Here is a 24,419-nt window from a genome sequence, read left to right as displayed (position 1 = left end):
GCTGTAAAGCTGGCTGTGCTCAGCAGGAGCTGGGACCCCTCAGGGGTATCCCTCTCTGAGAACTCCTGAAATCCTTCCTTTGGTGCTGAGGACTTATTTCTTCCTGAAGCAATTGCCAGGCAAAAGGCAGGATTCTTTCAGTTGTTTCACTGAACTCATTCCTGTTCTAGGTTTTGAGCCTGATTTAGCTCTTCTCACTACTGACTTATGATGGTGGTCCTTCCCTAATTAGGGGATGTGTCAATTTTCCTTGTGAAGGCCTCCTGATGCCTGCAAAGAATTGTCCTGGAAAAACTAGTGGGAGTTTGATTCACAGAAATGCCTCTATGTTCAGTATTAATAATTTGTAAATATAGCCAGGAATAAGGAGCTGCAGGAGCAGCCCCAAATTCTCATTGTACTTTTTGGGATGGCTGTTTGCAAGGGTGAGTACTCTGGGCAATCTACTCATGTGGGGCAGACTAAGGGCTCACAAGCCCTATGTTTTCAAAAAGGTGCTGACAATTCACCACTATTGCAGTTATTTGTTAATATGCACTGAACAGCTTACTACATTTTTTTTTAAATGTGGGAATATTTCTACCTCTTCTACTCTTCTTTATGGTGTGGTTTGTTTTTGGTTTTGTTTTTCTTTTCTTCTGACTGTTCCTGCATGGTTAACTGGAGTCAACTTGAGGTTAAAGCTAATTTAAACTGGATGCTATATTTAGCATTTATGGTGCTAAAAGGATTATAGGAAAATAGATACTACATAAGTGGCCATAATCTTCTCACTGCTTGTGTTACTTGAGTGGCAGAGAATGGGGTGCCAATCTGAGATTAAAAATCTAATTTTAGGGAGTTAACAAGAGTCACATTGAAGCATAAAGGTACAGAGGGATTAAATTTTGTGGACTTAATTTTTTTAATTGAGCCCCTGACCTGCTAAAAACCTTGCAATCATATCTTTAACCAAAGCCTATGATTCTAAATTATGTACTATTTCCATACACCAATTTAATAAAATCAAACTAGACACTTCAGTTTTACCCTTGATGGAACAGCCAGGATACATTTTCAGAGGTCATTTTTTTTCCACTGCCTGAAGCTTGGCAAGCCAGCTCTGTGCCATAATTTTTGATTGCTGGAGGCAGCAGTTAGCCAGCTCCTTGTCTGTATTCCTTCCTTCCTGCCAGTGACAGGAAAGCCCAGCTTGGGATGTGAGGAACCAGTGCAGATGGCAGCTCTGCAGCTCCAGTACTGTCCCTTGGTCACAGTACAGCCACCTCACCTGGAAAGACCTCCCAGTTAATTTATTTTCCATCACCTGGAGAGAAAAAAAAGAAGAAAGAAGAAACAGATGAGTGACAAATAATGCTGTTTGGAACCAAGGCTTATGGCTCTGGTTGGAGGGTGGACTGCTTCTGAAAAGAGACACAAAAAACTTTAAACCATGGAATTCCCATCATTCATTATAGATGAACCAGCTTCTCTGAGTTAAATTGTCAGTGCAACAGAGGGAGGACTGGCTGCTAGCCCCAAGGCACTGCAGGAGCCTGGTGACTTGGTAAGATACAGTGCCCAGCACAGGCTTACTGGGGGTTGGTTATTCCACATTCTTCCAGTCATATTTAATGGCTCCCAGCAGGACGAGGGAGGGATCTTGCATTCTGACTGCAACCAAAATGGAAGCAAAATCATCATCCAGAGAATGTCTGAACTGGTCTCCCTTTTATTCCTGCTTGCCTGCAGGCTTTTAAATAACAATTAAACCCTCTTAATGGGATTTGTGTACCATATGGCACTTTTCTCACAGGATGACACTTTCTTATTGCTATCCTGTCATTTGTCCTTATCTACAAATAGTTTTCAGCCAGAAAAGCAACAGGCACAGCTTAGAGACATTCAAGCAGAGAACACCATCCCTTTGGATAGTTATTTGTTCATTTTTGTCTGAGCATTATGTTTTCTTGTGGTGGTAAATCAATGGAGTGGATTTCAGTGGTGTCCTGGTTTAACCCCCAGTCTGCAACTAAGCCCCAGGCAGCTGCCCACTCACTCCCCCTGCAGTGGATGGGGAGGAGTTGGAAGAGTAAAAGTGAGGAAACTCATGGGTGGAGATAAAGACACTTTAATAGGTAAGACAAAAGCCACATCCATAAGCTGAGCAAAACAAGGAATTCATTCAGCACATCCCATGGGCAGGCAGGTGTTCAGCCATCCCCAAGAATGCTGAGCTTTCTCACATATAACAGTTACTTGGGAAGTACTTCCTTCTTCTCCCAGCTTTATATACTGAGCATGATGTAATATAGTCTGGAATATCCCTTAGGTCAGGTGTGGCCAGCTGTCCTGGTTGTGCCCTCTCTCAGCTCCTTGTGCACCCCCAGCCTTCTCACTGGTGGGGTGAGGAGCAGAAAGGGGCTTGGCTCTGTGTAAATGCTGATCAGCCATAAGGAAAATATTACTGTATTATAAACACGGAATCCTAAATATTGCTGTACACCATTTGCTATGAAGAAAATTAATTCTGACCCAGCCAAAACCAGAACAAGTGGCAAGTTCAGGCCTCTGAAATATTATGGCAAAAAGAAGTTAATAAATGCTCAGTGTAAGCAGAGACTGTTGGGTGATAGGATTCTGACATGCCTCTAGTCCTGAATCTCTTAGTTTTCTTTGTAATACTCTCATTTTTGCTGGTAATGAATTCTGAGAAAGAGTAACTGCAAAAGAACACCATTTTTATAATTTGGTCCACGTAACACAATGGTATTGCTTGTCTTACTAATGCTTGCAATGCTTGCTTCTCTTTTAATTTCCTCCTAAATCCTATTTCAAAGCACTGAGGTTCAGCCAGCAGTAGTTACACAGCTGTTTGGTGGTAGATGGAGTCTTTAATTATGGGCAATGCCATGGGATTAATGTTTCTAATTTCAGCTGCTGGGTGGGGTTTCACTGGAGTCAAGAACCATGTTTTTTCACTGATGCCTCAGGCTGAAATTCATTGCTGCTTCACGTGTTGTATTTATAGGTATGGCTGCTATATACATTTGATTTCAAATGCCATCTTTAGGCAATTGTTTCAGAGGTGCTGATACTCTGCTCTCCCCACCTGTCTATCCCACAGCAGGTGTGTCTGTCTGTCTGCACTGCTGTCCAGTGTACAGTTTCCCCTGGAGAATCCTGATTCTGAATAAGCACCTTGTGTCTTCTAAACTTTTAGACCAGTGAAGTTGGCTAGTGTGACTCCCTTCAGCAAGCACATTAGGATCAGATCTGACTGTATCTGTGATGTGCTCCACTTTCCAAGTGCTCTGTGCATGAGTTTGGAGAAACTAGGGGAATGTTTCAAATAGTTTTGGCCTTAATGTAAAAGAAAGCATTAGTTGCTTCACAAGGGTTGATCACTCTCCACTGCTACCCAAGAAGATGCTACACTTGATTTGCATCCTTAGGAATGGATTATGATCTCTCAAACACCTGCTATCAAAACCTTACTTGACTGTTTATGTTAGAACAGGACATAAGGTTACCCCCTCTCTCTGAGCATGAGGCCAATGTGGCCCCACAATGCTAACCCTTCATCCTTGCCAGTCACAGCCCCTGTAGCATCATTTGAGCCATCATGGAAGCATTGCAAGCACTTGATTACAGTATAGGCAGTCCTGTTTCACCAAGGGCTGAGGGAATAAAGCTGTGCATAGGGAAACTAAGGGGTCAGGGCTTACTGAGCCAGGAAGGACAACCATAATCGTCTAGTCTGAAACTAGGCCAAAAATGTCTTCAGAGCTATCTGTCTTTGTCTAAAAGGTTGCAAGAGATGGTGGTTTCACTAGTTCCCCTGAAAAGCTGCTTCTGTCCTTCATTATTTGGTTGCTGGGAAATTTCCCCTTATTTCAAGGCTGAATTTTTCTGACTTCCACTTTTATTCATTGGGTCTTTGTCAGCCAGATTGGAAAGCTCCTCACGTGTGTCTTCCCCAAGAGCGATTACCTACACAGTGTGATGAAGGTATGTCTATACTTTCTCCTCAGTGAGCTGAATATGCTGAGCTTCCTACCCATCATGTCAGAAGGCATGGGCTTTTTTTTTAAGCAGAGAATTCATTTGTGACACTCACTTGAACTCTGTCCAATGTCTTCAAATCCTCTTAAAATGCAGACACTAGGACAGCATTCAGTAACCTAGTAATGGTCTTGGCAGTGCTGCCAAATGATGCTGAAATCCTTCATTATTTCTGCTTCATATTATTCTCCCCCACCCATATTCAAGAATCTCGTTAGTCCTTTTTGCAACAGCATTGCCCAGACAGCTTACAGTGAGGCGATTATCTAAAATGACCCCTAAATCCTTTTCTGAGCTCTGTTTTTCAAAGCAAAGTCTTCTATCATGTAAATATAAGCAACTTCCATTCTTGGATCTCAAACATTTGATCTTACCAAAATGTATTTTTGCAGGCTACAACTATTTACCCTGATGGCTCACTTACCCATCTATCTGTTAGTTACTACTCCACACAGTTTTATGCCACCTGAAGATGGAACTGTAGCACAGAGAAGCAGAACAAAAGAGTCAAAAAAAAGTCTCTGGTTTTAAAATGGCCCTAGTCAGTGGTATCTACCCATGAACTGTATTTTAAGAGCTGTTAATACCAGTAGCCTAGTATTCAGCTCATAGAACGTGTTATGTGGTAATTCTACAAAAGGTATTATTGGCTGTATTTTACTTATCCTTACAAATAGAGAAATTAAAGTTTTCACTAGGAACATGAGTCTTTGCATTTTATCCTGGAAAAAATATCATGATCTAGATTTCTTCACATCTAGTCAAGTCAAATAAATTCCAAATTGTTCAGTTGTCAAAAACAGGTCCAATCATTAATTAAAAATAATTATTCCTAATTAGTAGTAAAAGAATGTGATTCTAGGAAGGTCTTTTCTGGCTTAAACAATTCAATGATGTTAAGTTGCCTAGTCCCAGGTTTTGGATCCTTGCTGAAAACAGTGGTTCAATGCGCTGACAAAGGACATGAAACAAAAATCCCTCCTGTTTTCAGATTTATAGTCTGTTCAAGGTGCTTTTCCTTACCTTCTGTGTGGATTCCACTTTTGGTGAGAGCTTATGTACCAGACTCAGGCTTGGGGACCATCCTCCAGGAGCTAATGTATCACATGGTGATGCCAAGGATCTCAGTACTTAGATTCTTTGTAGATAAAGGGCTAACAGTGAATCAGTCCACTGTCCTGTCTCCATATAGATTTTTGTTGGTTATCTATTTCAAGACAGTTGAACCTTCCTAGTAAAAGAGGCTTCAGAGCTCCCTGGGAAATGCAGTGTTTAATCCATGCCTCAGAGGCACTATTCCATGTGATACCCAGGACATGCTCCACTCAATGAGCTGCTGAGACAGAGGCACAACTGCAGGGTGCTGATCAGCTTTAAAGTTTAAACTGACTCTGGTTCAGTAGTGAAAGAGCTGACAAATATTGCCACCATAGCACTGGGTTTGCCTTCCTTCGGTTAGTTTGATGACATTTTCCCTGCCCCATCTGTACTTAATAGCATGCTTGACCTGCTGCTTCTACAGCTGATTTCAGCACAATGGTTTCTCATCCAATGGGATATAATTTGCTTGCAAACTGATTGTCTTTGAATGATGGGTCAGCTTATTGATAGAGAAATCAAGAATGTTGCTGTAGCACCTCAGGGTGTAGTTCAGTGGAAGAAATATTGGGACAGTGGACACGAATCAATGAACACCATGAAAAAATCTGTTTCCTCACTGTTCACCAGGAAGATTAAAAGAGTGGCTTCTCCAGCAATTTGAGCCTCCAACTGTCGCCTGTCAAAATACAGTTTGTTTTCACTGTCAAGATCTAAAGCACATTGAAAGCTTAGCACTCTTGCAAGCTTGCTCTCTGTTTCCACTTGCATAATATTCTTTGCTGGTTTTTAAAACATAGAATCATAGAATGGCTTGATTTGGTTTGGAAAGGATCTTAAAGATTACCTAGTTCCAGCCCCTCTGCCTTAAGCAATGACACCTTTAACTAGACCAGGTTATCTAGAACCCCATCCAACCTGGCCTATATGTAAGTGAACTACTGCTGTCTCCATTTAAAAAAAGATAGATGTTTGTAGGATACAAATGTTTGTCTTCTTAGAGTCATATTTTTGTACTACAGTAATTTGAAGAACTATTTTTCAAACTTGACTTTTGACAGAATCGTAAAAAAGTATTAGGCCTTGATTTATAGCTACATAATTATTTTTCTAAATCCCAAGAACAAATTGTTAGTAAAGAAAACACATTTTCTACCATCAGAGACCTACTGAACTAGGTATTTTCTTCTGAAACATAGCTCTAAACAATGTTTAATTAGTTTACATTAATTTGAGACCTGGGTTAATTAAAATTAGATTCCTTTAAAACAGGTAATTGAATTTGCATCTGAAATACATTAAACTGTCATTTAGTCAAAAATGCCAAATCTGCAAATGTCAAAATGCCGAAAGTGCAAAATCTTAATTGTCTTGACCATTTCTGTGGGTCAGAGTCTCAAGGGAGGCATCAGCTCTCTGCAGCTTCCTTTGCTTCTCCTCTCTGGCACTGCTCAGGGGTATTATTCTAAGCAGTGAGCCCTGTGCTTGTGTCCTGCTTCTTCTGAACCAAGGAAAACCTGTAGCCCAGCACAGTCCCTTTACACAGCATTAGCTCTCCTCTTCTGACAGTTCTGTGATCTGAAGTTCTGCTCTGAACAAAACCTGCTTTGGAAAATTTCATACATGGTGAACACTGGAAGAAATTTCAGTCTGCAGAAATTCAAGGGTCTCAAAGTGTTAAAAAAATTCTTAAATCTTGCTTTTACAATTTCAATTGTATTAATAATCACTCAGACTTGCATCTCATTGAGAAGCATTTTTGTGCTTCTGGTGCTGTTACTGCATCCTTTTGTCTTTTAATGATATACACAAAAGATTACATTAGTAAGCTTTCAAACAACACCTAATATAGATGTGTAGGCATGTGTGTTCACCATTTGAAAACTCTAATTATTTTACATAATAATAATAATGCACCAGGCCCACGATCCTTTTTCTCTGCAGAGAGTGGAATGCCTATTTTCATAACAACAAGTCTTGTGGGTATTTACAGTGTTAGCCTGGCCAGGGTAGCTCGTAGAGACCATTGTAATCCTCTGAAGAACAATCTCAAATGTGAATATGTATAAAAAGGCAGATGGTACCAAATACTTTTGCAGTTTAACTCCAACATGCAAACTCTCACTATCATGGGCTGGGGTGTGAACCTCTACTTTGTCATCCTTGCAGGTGGAACATGAACAGAATTTCAGTGAGACATAACAGAAAGGATGAGTACTTGTGACTAACACTTGCCATTCATCATCCTATAAGGATCTTATATTTCACTTTTTGTCTTTGTATCCCACCCTGTTGAACCAAACCAATCACTAACACTTGGGTTCATGTTTAAGATTTTGGCAGTCCATTTTTCTCTGTGATGACAAAATCAGCTCTCTGCCCTGTTTTACAGTAATGTAGTTCCAAGATGTATGATGATAGACTGGGAACAGTGCAGATTCCTCCTCTGACCCTCTTGCTGAATTGTTGTGTGATGCTCCCATCAGCTGTACTGCAGGTGCTGGAAAAAACACATCGCAATGTGTGTGAGGAATGTGCGCTGCAGAAAAGCCTGACTCCTTTTATTGAACTCTAGGGTGTTTGTAAGTGTGGGCAGTGCAGGAAAGCTGAGTCAGCCAGATCTGGATTTGCAGCATTATTGAGGACACAGTAACTTCATTTGGAGTTGTGGGCGTTTAATAACCTTGAAAATAGAACTGCATGAAATGCTATTTGAGGTGTGAGTCTTTTATGTCTGCTGAAAGAAAACCTGAAGAAATTACACTTTGTATCTAGAGATAAGGAGGAAAAATTGCCTTCTGTTTTTTCTTTGAAAGTCTGTTTTTCATCAGTGTGTCAGAGTGCTCACTCTGAGCAGAATTAGTTTGCCTGTGAGAGGGATGGGAGGGTGTTTAAGTGATATTAGATATAATGCTGCAAATCACTGGGCATTAAGAGGAGTTGGATGCTGAATCAAGTAATTGAAGCCTAAGGAGAGGCCCACCTTCCACTTCTATTTTGGTTGTGTTCAAAATCTCCCCAACAAAGGGTTGCAGTGGCTAATGTGACATAACCTGAGGTGTAATTTAATTACTTTTAACAGTGGGCACACAGTTGGAGTCACTCTCATCTTTAGTGACAGGACAGGTATTGATCACTGCTCTTCATGTTGGCTGAACTGGCTTAAGGTGAGTCTCCATTTTTTTGTTCTTATGCAGTTTGCTTTAGGGAATAGCTGGAATACTACATGTACAGGAGTGTCTTGCATCCCCTGTATAACCCCCTGGCCTGTACTTTGGTTAGGGTAATGTAAATCCTGTTTCTAGCCATCTGTGACTCACCAGAGTGCAAAAACATGATGGGATTTTGAGTGCTTCAGCCTAAACTACTCAAGATAACACCTTGTTGTGACAGGTCTTATCAAGATGGTAAGAGATATCCATTGGCAAGACCTGGACACTCCGCAGTGCCATGGGGCACTGGGCCAGCACATTGTGGTGAGGGCTGACTGTGCTAAGGGTAAACTGTGTAAATTAACTGGAAGTATCTGTTGGGCTTCTTGATGCACTGCAGTTTGCTTTCAGACATTTTCCTGAAGCAGAGCACACTTGTTTAGGCCATTGTTAGTGGTCATCAGCCACTCCTTGATGTGGATAAACCCGTGGTGAGAACTGGTCACAGCCAGAAGAGAGACCAGTTTTCAGGTACTGCTAGATCTTGGTGACCAGTCCCTGGAAACTCTCATGTTTATTTCCATGTCTCTTTTTGTTTAAACTTATTTTGTTGAGAGAAAGTATCCATAATGCAATAAATGAGCCATGAGCAACCTCAATTCCTCCCTTCTTTGGCAGGAAGTCAGCAGCCAAGGCTATAAACTAGAGTTTCAAGAGTTTGTTCAAATGCTTTGTTTACCTCTCTTCACTCAGTCAGGAGCTTTTATAACTTGTATGAAGGATCCCTCAGGCTGGGACAGCTGTGGGCCTGAGTGGCTGAGAAGCATTTGTTGAAGATATTTAGGGGAGAGATAAATGACAGGAGAAATGACTCAGGTTTTGTGTACATCTTTAGGTTTAGAGGTGCAGAGTGAAACCAGAAGGGATTTCTGACCCAATGAGAGAAACAGTGCACAGGAAGCCATCTGAAGTGAGTGTCTCTCTCTCTCTTGGGTAGGACAGGCTATTCTCATCTCACTGTAATGCACTCTGCTGCCTCTGCTTTGTCCCAGGCTTATAGCACTATGCTGGGCCATATGAACACATCCTGTGTTCTTCACAGTCCCTCTGTAAGTTTTGCACCATCTGAAAGGTTTCAGTGACTTTGTTACCTTGCATTTCTTCAGTGGAGATCTAGAGGACAGCTTTGGTTGCTGCTCAGGACAGAGGCCCCATTTGTCTCAAGACTTGAATACCATTTACCAATGTTATGCTCTCCAAGTCATGATATTCAGCTTTACCCATCACTTCTTCTCAGTAATCAATATGAAAAAGCATGCACAAACCTAAGCAGAGGCATATTTAGATTTGTAGCTGTCCAACAGAATGAAGAAATGGCTCTGCTGCTTTCTACTCCCACATTAGAAGGTTTGTAGTAAGAGCAAGTCAAAAGTCAATCTGCAAATGGACTAAGAGCCAAAGTCTGAGATGAGTTCCTGATGTATGTTTCCTTCAAGCCAAAGGGACTCAGTCCCCAGCCAAATGTTTTTAGCTGTTATTTATTAGGTTATTACAGTCTTTTTATGTAAGCCATGTGTTTCAGTAGGCAGACATGAAGAACACTCCTCAAACCATGAATTTCAGAAAATGTACATCTCAAACTAATTTTACTGTATGCCCCATCATTCTTCTGCTACTGGGGACAGCAAACAATCATTCCATCTCTCATGCCCTGTGTCCCTGCTTCAATAAGGCTGTCTCTGTTCTCCTCACCAGCCACCTCTTCTGAGCCAACTCTTGTCTTCATTTCCTCCCTACTGTGTTCAAGCTTCTCCCTGTGTTTGATCATCTCTGTGTCCCTTTTCTAGTTTATCCTCTCCGAGTTGGAATGACCCAAACCACGCACCCTGTTCATTGAATAAATGGTTTTCAAATGGTGTGACTGTGTCCTATTTTGTTACCTACTCCCTTTTTCGTGCTTTTTTAGCATTCTGCTGGGATTTGTCTTTGTGACCCCGCTGACAATGGAGCTGGTGATTGCAAGACCTACCCAGGCCTCTTTCCTGATAAAGAGATAATTGCACATTCAGAGCCTGTCACTGTAGATACATACTTAGAGATAATTTTGTGCCCAGACACATTATTTTGCACTTATCAGTGCAAACATTTTGTCATCTTCTCACTTTATATTACGTGTATCTAAGATTTAAGTCTTAGCTGTCGGCATTAAAAGTTATTATTCTGCATAATTTTGTCATGGCATTATTCAGTGCTCTGTCAGGTAGTTTGTGACCAGATTGAACCTCATGAAGTCCCAAAGCACATCTCTGAATGGGATCCTGCTGGTTAACTGCTGACAAAATGACATTTATTCCCCATCTCTAGACATGAGAGGAATATTCCTTCTACCCACTGATTGTTTAGCTTGCAGGATTGTACCATTTACCCTTTTGTATCTCATAAACAACTGGTTTCCCTTTTAGTATGTTGGAAGGCATCAAAAGGATGGATCAGCTTTTTCTTTGGTTAGTTTCAAAAACCCTTTCACTGTGCTTGGAAATGAACCATATGATCCCTGTAAGTATCAATTAGATTTGCTTTTTTGGTGCACAAAATCTCTCCTAGTCTGTGTCGTGCACATATTTTTTTACGAATGGGCAATTCTGACACACATCTTGTAATAACAGGCAATATCAACTTCACAGTTTTTCATCCCATAGGCAATATGAGCAACATGAGCAAATACAAATGTTTAAAATGGACATTTCTGAGACTTTAAAATACATTTAAATTCTGATAATTATGAAAGTGACTTTTTAATTGCTCAGACTCTTTAATCACCCTGATTCAGGGATTGCTCTCTTATGTAGAACATAGGGGAATTTCATGTAAGATGAGAAGTTAATTTTTATTCTTATGGCATTTTTGAACAGAATCTGACTCATAGCTCCCTTTAGTTTTTGCTCAATGTTCAACAAAAAGATGAATGTTTTTTATGAGGGACTATAAGCTTTTGATTGTCCTGCTAAGCAGCAGCTGCAAAATCCAATGCAGTTTAGTGTGTGACAAAGCTGAATGTCATGCAGTAACTCATTTGAATAGGAGCCAAGCCAATATTCCTTACTGGGGAAACATGCTCACTAAAATGTTTTTATGGAACTAGGATGTCAGATTCATGATGGAAATTTGGAAATGCCTGTTTTGGGTGCACTGAAAATGAGTTGTTCAGATGAACAAGCTATTTATACAGACATGTGGTCAATACTGGATACTGGTTTAATCTTCTAGTAATCCAGACATTACCATATGGACAACCTGCACAGATTGATCTGATGAGGCCTCACTGGGTAAATTAATATCCTGCTTCAGTTAATTTGCTAAGCTTTTATGTTAGCTTTTATCAGGAGAAAAAAAAATGCTTTCCAGCACATAGTTTATTCACAGTGACATATAAAATGAGACTGATGACAATCGACACAGGTTTAAGGCAGCTTGTTTGACAAGCAGCTCATGATGGTTTGGACAGTTATCTGGAGGGCTTTCTTTCCATACTTCATTGTTTGCAGCCAATGCACAGCCTTTCCAATGTGGAACCACCTTTGCACATACATATCAGAGAATGCACTCAGTTTTCTCTTGAATTTTGCTTTCAGTGATGTACCTGCAGTAATTTTGTTTAATACCATAATGGGTTATTTAGTTTTGTTATCAACCTCTGCTTTCTCAATCTTCTGTCCTGTGAGGAACTGCCATATTCCTCCTCTGTAGTTCTCATTTCCCAGGGCATATACAAAGGCATCCACCGTTGGCACAGTCTTGGCAACAAGAGCAGGAATCTGTCATGAGACACAATATTTATTACTAGGAAAATTGAGAAGCCAGTGGGCTGATGTCAGCCTATGTTTAGTTTCCCTTTACCAAAAAAAGGCCTGTCTCCAATAGCATTAGCTTGCTACTCCCAGAGAGGGGAGAAGTAAAAGCAATTTGGCTCGTGGGAAGACCTACTCAGGAAATTACAATTTCCAGGAGAAAGAGTTTAGGTTGGCATTTCCTGGAACAGGCTCATTCAGTTGAGAGTGAACACCAACACTTAGGAGGAGTGAAAGGTGTGCCATGGACACCTTTGGATGGATAAACAGGCTGATGTTGGTAACCCATTTAATGTGTGACACTGAATACAGTAATGCATTTGGTGACCTGAAACTGGGCTGATTTGGGGGCATGGTATGAAAGCTGAAAGGTTTGATGTGATATTACTGAATCCAAGCAGTGGCTTTGGAGCCAAGACTCATAGAAGAAAGGGGAAAAAGGAGGCAGCAGAGCCTTAGGAGTGAGCAATTGCAGCTTCCCTGAGGAGAGAGAAGTATTAGAAATATGAATGAGACAACCAGTCTCTTTAAAACTGAAAATTTTGAGCTAGTACCTCCCTCTGAGAAGGACACCAAAAGCTCCTATATGGCACAGAACAGTACAGGTTCAGTGCAGGTTACACACCCCTAACTAACTGCTGAAGAAAAATACCCCTGACTTTCTAAATTTTTGCTTGATCAGAGCAGTAATGCAATGCCTTTTATATCACTGTGCTTGCCTGTTTTCACTAAAAATGGTAGCTGAACAGAATGCTTTGAGGAAAAGGACTTATATATGTTTTTACAAATAAACCCAGTAGTGAGCAAATTGGCAATGTTCCACAGAGACAGAGAGAGGGGAGGGAGGAAATGTCACTTTGGGGTCTGGGGGGCACCCACGTACCATGCGGTATTTTGGTGGGATGAACATCACATTTTCCACTGCTGCATAGGAGCACAGGAGGCAGTAGGGACCCCAGCAAATGACCAGTGTCTTCAGTGGCAAACCAGTATTAAACTGGAAAACAAGAGCAATAGGTTTGTGTTTCACAATCACACACTGCAACAAATGGATGGCAGAGGTCCTGTGGGACTGTGGTTTGTGTTCAGTAGCAGGAGAGGATCGGCCAACAGGACATGGGACAGAACAGTGCAGCAGCACCAAAGCCCTGATCCTGGGCGTGGGTGGGGAGTGACAGAGGTGACAAAACACCTTATGGTAGACCAGATAAATCTGTGTGTGCTAGATATAGAAGCCGTGGCCAGTAACTCCTCCTGAGGGGAGAGAGCAATTGAAAATTTAAGTGAAAGTGAAGCAATTGAAAATTAAGTGAAAACTTAAGTGAAAATTTAAAATTATTTAAAATAATTCCTTTTAAGTTTCATTTAAAATTTAAAAGGAATAATATTTTGCTGACTTCCTAGATGGTCTTGCAGACAAACTATGTCAAGGCACTGCTATGCTGGTGCAACAAATGGATGCAGTAGCTGTGTTGTGGTAGGAGCATTTCTCTGTCCTTTATGCTGGGACCTATCCATGGTGTACATGGCCAGCTGTTCCCAAGTATCTTATAAATTTTAATGACTAAGGAAGTGATAATTTCATCCTTAAATTTTCTGCATGGTAACTTGTCTGCACAGCTACAGAGAATCATGAGAAAGAAATCACATGCTAGTGCATACAAACTCACTGGAAAAAAGTAATAGACATAATAATGAACACTGAGATTTATTCAAGAAATATATAGAGGACACAAATATTAATTCCAGTCAGCTACAAACAAGTCTGCCTGACTGTCAATATAACATTTCTCTTGAGATCTGACTGTCTTTACTGAGTGCAGGGGTTGGGCTGTGCCCACCAGCCATGCATAGTGCCCCAGACTGTACAGCCTGCACCTCAGCAAACAACTCATATAATCACCACATTAGATTCCCATAAACCTGCCACACTGGAGCAATTCCTTTGTTTCCAGCTCATAAAGATTTCTGACTTTCCTCAGCCAAGTGTTAACACAATGTGTACGGGAAGGCCCTTCTCCCCCATGGGGTGCCTGCATGTTTCCTTGCAGAGCTGTACTTCTGTCTGACTTCCTCAGCCATAAGACAAAGGCCTGTAGCAAAGCAAGAAATAAGAATCCTTCCTGAGATAAATTTCCCTGGATAAAAATTGATTTGCTATTGGTAAATATTCTGTATGCTCTGTGTTTGTTTTTTGAGGAGAGATGGACCAGTATTGATGGAGGGAAATCTTAAGGAATGCTGGTCCAACTTCCTCTTTGATGTGGAGCTGTTTACAGCACAAGGTTGGGGCAAATGTGGCCATCTGGTAAAATGCTGCCATTTCCAAGGATGGTGTTTCCATGAACTTTCTGAATGGCCCCATCCTGTGTTGCACTGGGGAGTTAGGACAGAAGGAGATGAGTCAACGTCTTTGTGGAAGAAATTAGTTTTTTTCAAGGACTTTGTCTCTACTGAAGGCAGCCCTGTTTTGTCATGGTGATTTCAGGGGTTCAGGGAGCTTTCTTACCTTGAAGTGCCCAGTTTTCCTGAACTTTTGGTGTATGGACTGATAGGCTGTCAGCATGATGAAGCCTGGGATCATGAAATTGAAAGTGGACAGAGCAAAAAGGAATGTGACATAGTTTCTGGGAAAGGTGAGGAGGGAAGAAAAAAAAAGAGGGTGTTAATTCAAGTCTAGTGCATTTATGTAAACTTGCTGTAAGTATTTACCAAGTTGTAATTTAAAAATTGCTAAAACCACTTTTGTCAACGTGCTTCAGGTGCAGCATTTGCTGAAGGCCAGTTAAGCTGTGCCATGCTATTGTGTGTGGGATGGATAGTCTTGTAGAAAATCACAACAGGTATTTGTATTCTAAACCCAAGCACCACTACTTGGACATCAGTGCTGGCCTGCATAAAGCCAAAAGCTTTATGAAAATATTCTGAAATTATTATGAAAATATTATGAAACTATTCTGAAAGAGTTTCAAGCCCTAAAACCCAGAAAAGATGCAGTGTATAGGTGAGTGAGGGAGTGGCAGAAAGCTGAGCACCAGGCTGTCCCACAGAGGAACCTGAGTTTAGCTGTTCTGTGTGCCTCCATGGGAGTCCAGGCAGCCTGGGGTGATGCCTTGTCCCAGCTGCTGGGGAGGGATATCTGCCTCAGGAACAGTGCTGGGCACAGCTGACGGGTTTGTGTGCCACCAAGGCCATCCTAGGGGACGGCAGCCTCCACTCTGCTCCTGTGGGAGCTGGCCCTGGCCCTCACCTGTCCCCTTTGCTGTAGTCCAGGGTGCAGCAGGTTCGGAGGGGTTCGTAGTCGTATTCTCCCCACCCCAGTAAGGGCATCACGGACCAGAAGGCAGCAAACAGCCATGCAAACGCCATCATGGAGGCAGCTGTGCTCCACTGCAGCCTGCTCCCTGTGGGAAGAGGAAAGGGGATCTCCATGCCCTGAACAAAACCACTGGAAACAGCTGTCAGGCCCTTGGGCCTCAGGCAGAAACAAGCAGTTTGTGCTTTGTATCCTGAAGCTGACCTGAGTCTGGAGGAATCAGTCTTCCATAAAATATGAAGGAAGATTTTAGGAAACAGCAAAGTGCACTTCCCTTTTGTGTGTTTTACTTAGACAAGTGCTGTATTGCTTGCTCAGCTTTGTACCACACTGGAGATACAGCTGCTGTTACAAACACTATATTCTTGTGTTTTGGGAATGTGTTTAAAGACTCAGATGAGGCAGCAAGTACAATGAACAGGGTGATGCAATAAACAGTGTTTGAAGAAACTGAGTCCCATTGCAGAGTGTGGGGCAGGTCAGAAATGTGACTCTGCACACACTCCCCAGCCCCTGCCCTCTTCCTTCCTGCCAGGCCAGGAGGGTGTGGATATCTCAAATATCCTGTTCTAAAATTACTGGTCATCAATAAACATATGTGAATATATATACAATCTGAGAACAGAGCTTGTTCTAAAAATACTACTGGACAAGTAATTTTGTCCTTAAGATCATCACTTAGCCTATAACAGGAAATGTGAAGCTCAGCATTAGTAATTTTTTTAGTAATTTTATAATAAAGTGTTCTCTTGTGCCTATCTCATCCAGTTCCATCAAATACTATAGGAATGTAATGGAAGATTGGAAACTTGAGAAGACACAGGAAGTATTTATTCATGGAGAAGGCAGGCAGGCTTCCTTGCTGCTGCAGGATGTTGTGCTAGCCCCACTGCTGGCATGCAGAAAGGTCTGGATAATTTTGTTACTGAGGCCATTGTCTCTCATCATGCCCACGCTGGGCAGCCCGTGACGCCAGCAGCACCAAGCAAGGAGAACAGTGACTTTCCCCAGCACTCCTTCCTAATCCAGTCTCCCATTAGGGACAAGTAATGATGTAATTTTCACTGAGGTTGGGAAGCAATCCTTTTGTCTGCCCTTAGACAGCAGCATCATGACAGCAGGCAGGAAGATTCAGGCCAATTCTGATCTGTCCCTGAGAGGTGAAGGACTGGGGATGAGGTTTTTAGATTTTTAGATTCACCAGATTTAGATTCACCAGATTTTTAGACCTGGTGAAATCAGCTGCTGGTTGACCCTTCAGAAATATTTACACACACATCAGAAGTAGCTAAATATGTAGGAATGTAAAATTAAACAAGCTTGAGATTGTTTTAGTTTTACTCAGAAAAAACACTTTCAGTACAAGGACAGTGAAAAAGTTGTGCTGTCCTCACGTGGCAAAAATATCCTCCCCTGAGAAGGCTGCACAATTTGTTCAGTTCAGTTGTTTTTGTGCACAGCAGGCCATTGCTTTACCTTAAATGCCTTTTCTTGGCCTGATAAAATTTGATGTAATAGCTGTGTAGGTCCCAATTCAATTAAATGCATGTGTATGGGGTTCAGCATATGCTTACAGATAGAATTCTTAATTAGGGCCCTGTGCTGGCAGTTTGGTCCTATTAAGTCCAATCACTCTTGTGCTTTGGTTTTCTCTCTTTGAAAAGCAAAAGGGAAGCCTCTCTTTTCCACACTGTGAAATAGTAATACAGGGAATTTTAAATGATTTCTCTAATTGCTTTGGAACAGAAAGACTGCTCCATCATCAGTCAAAGATTACTAAAATTGTGATGCCAAAAGATGAACTTCTAGCAAGTACTAGATAGAGCATGGAACCTTAATCCTTTTGATCATGAAAGCCAGTTTTAGTGATATAATCATAACTATATCTCAGGGTTTAGTTTTTGGAAACATTTATGAATGTATTTTTGTAAGATTTATGATTTATTCAAACATTTAGCTGATTTTCACAGACTGAAAAATACATCTCTGACACTGGGCCACCTTTCAGCTAGATTTCAGTCTGCTGTTCAAAAGGAGTGTCTGAAATAAAAGGTCAACAGGATTTTCTATGATGGAGGGGGAAAATAGTCCCTTTTACTCATTCCTGCAAATGGTTAAGTTATAATTGCTGTATAATATTAAGTTATAATATATACCAGGACAGTAAATGGCTTGTACCAAACTTAATGGCATGCATCATTTAAAATTAGCTAAGTTTGTCAAAGACAGAAATATCTGAAAATCTGACAAGGAAAAATATATATCAGTCATAAATGAAAGAGGTGTTAGCACCTACTTCATCTGCAGTAGTCACCAGTCACTGGTGCTCACAAGAATTCAGTTTTTGTAGGAATAAGAAATAGTTTATTTTATGCATATCATTATAAAAAGCTCTTTAAAATAACCTCATTAAGGGATTTTTTACTCCTTTTTCTTTTTTTTATTTTGCTGTGGTTCACCATCATCTTAGACTGTCTTGGTGGTTACCTCCTGCTTCAGTGAAAAATACAAGATGTGTAAAAACATCAACATTTTGTCAGGGAAAACTGATACAGGTGCAAAGCTAGATGACGGGAATGCAGTCAGTGTGACAGGAGTTTAGGACTTCCTCCTAATTGGACAGAGTTGACACTGCAATTTTAGCAAATGGTAGTGTGGTAATCTTTGAATACTGATATAACAACCCAGGTTACCTTGGTTGTTAAGGATTAGATAAAAGTCACTGTAATTTTACTTTTAGAAATTGAATGCTGCTGTGAAATCCCTGCTGGTTTTGTTTGTCTTCTCTTTTATAATATTGAGAGAAGTACTGATATAACTCACTTCAGATTTTCTGTTTCCCTCTGATTCTGAAATGCAAGTTAAAAATTTTATATTTTTTCTTTCCTTTTAAATCTATAACTTTACACTATGAACTGACCAGGATCCTTCTCCTCTTCCCAAACTCCTAATGGCAGTGTGAATGGCCAGAGAGGAACTGACAATGTCTGCCTTGATCTAAACTGTCACCTTCTGTCCTGAATACGTGGCTGCTGAGACACAGCTTCCTCAGAATCTGCCCTTTTCTTCTTCACTGTCAGGCACTAACATATAACTACTTCTGCTTTCTCCTTTTTCCCCTAATGATGAAATTTTAAAATCTTTTTTTCCCATCTTGCTAGGGATTGGCATTGATACCCTCTAGACTCCCCTGCTATCTCTCCTCTTGCATACTTTTAGGTTCTTTCTCTAAAAGAACTCTTTGCTGTGAAAGTAGCATTTCATAGACCCCAGAGCCACACTTAGGGGATGAACAGCATTGCCCAGTGTGCTTGCCTAGAAGTAAAAAAAAAAAAAAAAACAAACAAGAGAGGGGAGAGTAAAATATCCTGACCTTCTCTGTCACATGGGGTGATAATGCTATTTTCTTCCATATCAAAAGCAACATCAACCTGATTTCTTCTGAGTGACCTGTCTGTTATCAATACACTTTAAAGGTAGTGCTTCGTCACTTAGGGCTGTGCTGACTTCCAAATCTAAAAACCTGGTCAATTTTCAGAATGTTACTGAAGAAATTGGTGATATTAGCATCCAGAATGCTTGTAAAGTCCCAAGTTATCCTATCATCATAGTAATCTCATACATTCTCATCAGCTCCTTCTTCCCAGAAATAGGGATAGTGAATAATCAAGTGCCAAGCTGAGGAATGCCACAATGAAGGTTTTCTTGGGAAACTGTTAGGATGTAACAAAAAACTGGGAATTATGTAATTGAGCTTGGAAAGAGTACCAGATCCTGGGGAATGAAGATAAAAGGCTGATAGCTTTGTATTTTAGGTAAAGGTATTTTGTACCTTCTGTACAGGCATGCAGCTCACACCAGTGTCAACAGGAGTTTAATGTATGGATTGAGAACGCAGCATAGCCTGTGGGCTTGCTGTAGCACATCTATGAAATATGACTTAATCTTCCTTGCAATCAGCATGTGAAGAATTGAACTAGAAGGGGCTGGTTTTCCTGGAATAACCACAGGGCATGAGCACCTTCTGGGTTTTTAGTTTTGTTGTTCGAAATGTTTGCTTTAGGAGCCATGTTTGGCCATCAGTAAGTAACAATTTGAGCAAAGTAAAGAAGCTTGTGCCCTTAGGGTCCTTCTGTCCTCTTAATGTAGTATATGTTCTTGACTGGAGGAGTGCATGACACAAAAGCATTAAAGCCAATGTAGGCAGAGAGTAAAATGTCTTTCCCAGAGATGCTTATTTTCAGGCTCTCTTGTAAAATACAGATGCTCCTCTTCCAGCTCCAAATGCATTTCAGTGTCCAAGGGGTGTTAGTATGGATTTAGCTCACAGCCTGCATTATTTGGGGCCTTTGTCTAGACATGAAAAAATACATTTCTTTGCCTGAGCTGGATTCCTGCAAAAATTGAGGAACAAAAACGCTGGCAGCCTTTCCTCAACAGGATCATCAGACTGACCATATTCCCTGCGTGCTTTGGGTGTGTTTTGCCATTTGCTGCTGGAATCATATGGACGCTCTGTGGGCAAAAATAAGTCTCTTGCACCCCAAAATGCCTGTGTGTTGCACAGAGGGGCTGCTGAGCTCTGTCTGCCCAATCATGCCTCTGCAGGGGCTCTGTTGCAGCCACTGTTTCTGCAGAGGCAGCTCTCTGCTCACACCAAATTTATCTGTCATTAGTAAACTCTGCATGGACATGATGATCTGTTGGGTACACAGCAGGGTGTTGGATGAAAGCCCCAGATGAATAGATTTTTTTTCAATAAGAGGAATTGGATTTTATTTGGGATTTTGTTTTAAAGTTTACTTATGGATTTAAAGAAAGCATGGCAAGAGGGTCACAAATTGGATGTGATCAGGACAAGGAAATATCTCCTGAAGGTGGTTGATAATTTCCCCTGTATGGGAAGAGGTCCTTTGGAGAAACTGTTTATATTTGCTGTATCTAGTGTGTAAGAAAAACAAACTTATATATAAGATACACAAATAATAAGTATGTGCTTGCTTTGATTCTCAGAAACCTGAGCCAGCTGCCTGTTGCAGCCCGTGGGTAAGGTTGGAGGGAAACTGCAGCCCTTACTTGTACAGTAGTGATGGTATCGGTCCCAGGCCACAGCAGCGCTGGAACTAATGCTGGCCAGGGCTGTCAGGAAGCCATGGAATCCATGGATTTGACAGCCATCAGAGCCATAGGGCCAGTATCTGTCAACAAACAAGGAATATGTTAAGGAAATGATAGAGAAAGGTAAAGGCATGTTTGGAAATTGCATTAACAGAGAGGGTAAAATGATAGCCTGTGCTTCTCCTGAGGATCTGTCTGAGAAACACTGTGAAAAATGTTACTGTGCTTGCTTTTAGGCATTTGTCAGCATTTTCCTGCTGTGGTGTCTCTTACAGTACAACAGCAACTTGTACTCTTAATACTGAGAAGAAAGCAGAACCCTGCATCTGTGTATTGAAAAGTTAGGGTTTTTAAATTTGAAATCTACATTTCATCCAATTATACAGCTCTTCAAGATTTGCCTGCTTTGTGAGGAGCCAATTTGTCAGTGTGCAAGTCAGTGCAACACAACAAACAGATAAAGACTTGCAGACAAATTTAGGGTCAATCTAGCAGTTTAGTAAAGTGATATTTTGATATTCAAGTAGTTTCTATAACCCCTAGTAAAGCTGTCTGGCTAAATGTCTTCTTTAGTCAGTCTTATAATCTGTCAGTGATGTTATGCAGTAAAATCTGCTTTTCTACTTGCCCAGTAGAACCATGTAGGATTTTGTTTTGTTGTTTCAGATTGAGGGAAGGAGAAGTTTGGCTATGACTTACGGTAGAAAGAGAGCCATTGACCTCTTAGAACTTAAGGTGCTAATTTCCATGTGGCTCTCCCAAGCATGCTTTAGGAAAACCTCTGTGCCATACCTGAGGAAGCTGGAGAAGGCAGCGATGAAGGCATTGATGCAAATCCCGCAGTCGGCCAGGGCGATGCTGAGAACCAGCAGATTGCTGGGTGTCCGCAGCTCTTTGATTTTGCGGAAAGAAATAATTGTCAAGCCATTCAGGCAGAAACCAAGCAGGGCTGAAAGACAGAATTGTTTGCTGTGATTCGACTGGAAATTGAAAATAACTACAATGATACTGCTGTTTTCTTTGATAAGAGAACAATAATTACAGTGCAATCTTATACACAGGGAATAGATCTGTAGTGGTCAGTCTGCACGCAAGTTACAAAGGCTTTCAGAAGAGAACTCATAGGTGACAGCTCAAGCCAGTGCTTCAGATTTCTTCAGTCATGGGGAGCAGAAGCAGTTTGATCTTATTTGTAATTCTGCCTTTTATTAAAATAAGAGAAACTGGATTGTTAGGCTCCATGCAGGGACACATGGTTCAGGGTTCAGAGCGAGATGCAGAGGAGGAAGTTTCAAGAGAGCTGACAGCCAGCATGTGCTGCTGGTGTACACGTCAGGCCTGAATTTGCTAGAAAAATGGTTTGTATTTAATATCCATTGTAACATTCCTTTTTGTTTAAGCACAGAAATCCCTCAGCCATGTTTCAGTCAGCCTGCCTCCCTTTGGGCTTCTGTCTCAGGGTAGCCTACACAGTGCTTGAATTACACCAGCTCAATCTTATTACTGTCCCTCGTCAACAGACTATACATGGAAAGGAATAATCTAATTATGAAAAGCAGTCACTGATAGATTTAAAAAAATAAGTTTATGTTGTTCTTCAGGGAGGGATCCAAGCAACCCAAGCTATTCACCCAGCACAGAGCTGTGCCACTCTGAAGCCCATCCTTCACTGGTTTAAACTCAAGCTTTGTCCTTTAATGCCCTTTTCAAGGCGACCTGAATTATTTTAGCTCTGATGAGGATCTGACTCAACATCCAGTCTCTAAGTCTCAGTTAGATGAGAGGCACTGTGTCTTTGTGTTCTTCTTGGAAAAAGAAATGCTGCAGCACAGAAAAAATCCATATCCCCTGATTCTGTAAAGTAGTGTAGTTACTTATGCTTATTGTCTTAATTCTGCAGTTACATAAGATGGATGATTTTTTTTCTAGTCAGAAATCCTGCTTCTACCTTAATTGCATTAATGGCTGATGGCATAACCATAGTAACAGCTGATGTGTGTCTATCATTGCACAACATATAACAAAATATTTCCAGGAGAAATATTTGGAGCCATTTGAGATCTGCTGTTTTTATTTCCTCCCTGCCAGATTACCTCCCACCCACAGGGTAAAACTGCTGTCAACTCTCTCAAATGCAGAGAAGCCTTTAGGAGAGATGTGTTCTGAGCATATTTAGAGTAGAGCTGAAGAGTTATTACTATATCAGATTTTTTTCTATCTTTTCCCTCTTTTTGGAAGCCTCGGGCTTTACCAGATTCTGCTTCTTGAAGGTCAGCATGAGTGTACAAATAGAGAACTTACTAATTTTTTTAAAAAAGCATTGAATTTTCAATTTTAGATCAGCAAATATGTTCACTTAATAAAGTGAATGCAACTCTTTACCACAACCTTTCTTTGCAAACTGCACTCAGAAGCTGCCATAAGAAAAGGAGAGGTCTTCATTGCCTTTGTCTCAGAGTGTTCAGAAAGTGAATTAATCCTTGATTGTTTAGCTTGGTCTTCTAATCCAGATGACAATAAAAAAGTTTTACTGCCAATCTACTGGGCACATTCTGCCTAAAACCCTATGGAAAATACTTATGTTTAGTAAACCATAAATGTATTAGACTACACCTAGTTTTAACTGAAGGTTACCATGGGGCTCTTTTCTGGAACTTCCACAGCTGCAGGACCCTGGCAGGCTGCAGCCCCTGGCACAGGTCAGGGCTGGCAGGGACGTGGTGCCACAAGCAGGTCCCCAGCAGGACCCAGCTCTGGGGCCCTGCCAGCCTCCAGCACTGTCCCTGTCCTGCTGCTGCTTCCCACCCCTTGGGATGGGAGTGCAGGTCCTGCCAGGCTGTGCACATGGCTCAGGGACTGTCAGCCAGGCTTAGCCCTGTTCAGGCAGCAGCCTGGCCCTGGGCAAGAGGTAGAAGCTTTTTCCCCTCTCTTCCAAGGAAGAGTGTGTGACAGCATTTCCAGGTTTCCTTTGCAGCCAGATACGAGCTCAGGTGCAAGGCAAAGGTGAGCTCCCCGTTCATGGGGTGAGCTAAGGAGCATTTATCCCACTCTGAGGGTGCTCACAGCTTCTCCTCCTCTGCTGCTGTGCCCCACAATTCCCACATTCCCCTCTGATCAGCACTGTGCAGGAATGGCATCCCAGGCCCTGGGACTGACACCAACATTGTCCTAGCTATGAGCCTTTGCTGGCTGCCAGGTAGATATAAATTCTCAGTTTTGTTGCAGTCTCTCAATAAGTGGAATATGCCTTAAGAAAAGATCACATTCGCTAAATTAAATTGATATGGTTTGTTACTTTTACCCAGCAGCCATTAATTGCAGTGCTACCAATGCAGTCTGGATGTATGCTAACAGTTTACAGTTTTTTTGGAGCAATTGTGTTTGATTGTAAGGCAGCCATCACAACCCACAAAACAAGCAGTCCAATTTTATTGAGAGATTATCAGTCATTTCAACTTCTTTCCCCAGAGGAAGATAAAATTGTCTTTAAAAGTCAACAACAAAATATTAAATCCCAAATTCCTGAGAAGAGAGCTGATTAGCAAGTACTTCACTGCCACAGCTATGCATAGAGTGCAGATCTTCACAGCAAAGAGCTTGCAGCTCACCCTGATTTACTCACCAGGAGTACGGGTGATGTAGCCACAGTAACCAGGGTCAGCATACCACAAATGCTGCTGTTCACTTCAATTTTCCTTCCCCCCTCTAACAAGAAATAATAGGAGGAAAGAAATCTTGCTGCCGAGGTCCCACACCAAACTTACCTTCTACCAGCAGGGCAGTGCCAATGGCAAACACTTCTATTTCAGTGAAGCCTTCGGGGAGAGGGTGTGCAGTGACCAT

The 24,419-nt window shown here is 41.4% G+C and overlaps 1 protein-coding gene across 1 annotated transcript; it reads right to left on the bottom strand.

Annotated features, from left to right (window-relative positions):
* Window positions 1-11,708: 11,708 nt before the first annotated feature.
* On the bottom strand, window positions 11,709-24,419 carry RGR (retinal G protein coupled receptor). Its single transcript, XM_036385771.1, has 7 exons — window positions 24,341-24,419; window positions 21,369-21,525; window positions 20,535-20,656; window positions 15,393-15,546; window positions 14,652-14,769; window positions 13,026-13,139; window positions 11,709-12,109 (listed from the first exon to the last, which is right to left on the bottom strand). Exons 1-7 carry the CDS (start codon window positions 24,417-24,419, stop codon window positions 11,966-11,968), a joined length of 888 nt encoding a protein of 295 aa, XP_036241664.1. The 3' UTR covers window positions 11,709-11,965.

The sequence above is a fragment of the Molothrus ater genome, chromosome 8 (genome assembly GCF_012460135.2).
Source record: "Molothrus ater isolate BHLD 08-10-18 breed brown headed cowbird chromosome 8, BPBGC_Mater_1.1, whole genome shotgun sequence".
In the NCBI taxonomy this organism is placed as follows: domain Eukaryota; kingdom Metazoa; phylum Chordata; class Aves; order Passeriformes; family Icteridae; genus Molothrus; species Molothrus ater.
This window is presented reverse-complemented; position numbering and strand designations above follow the sequence as displayed.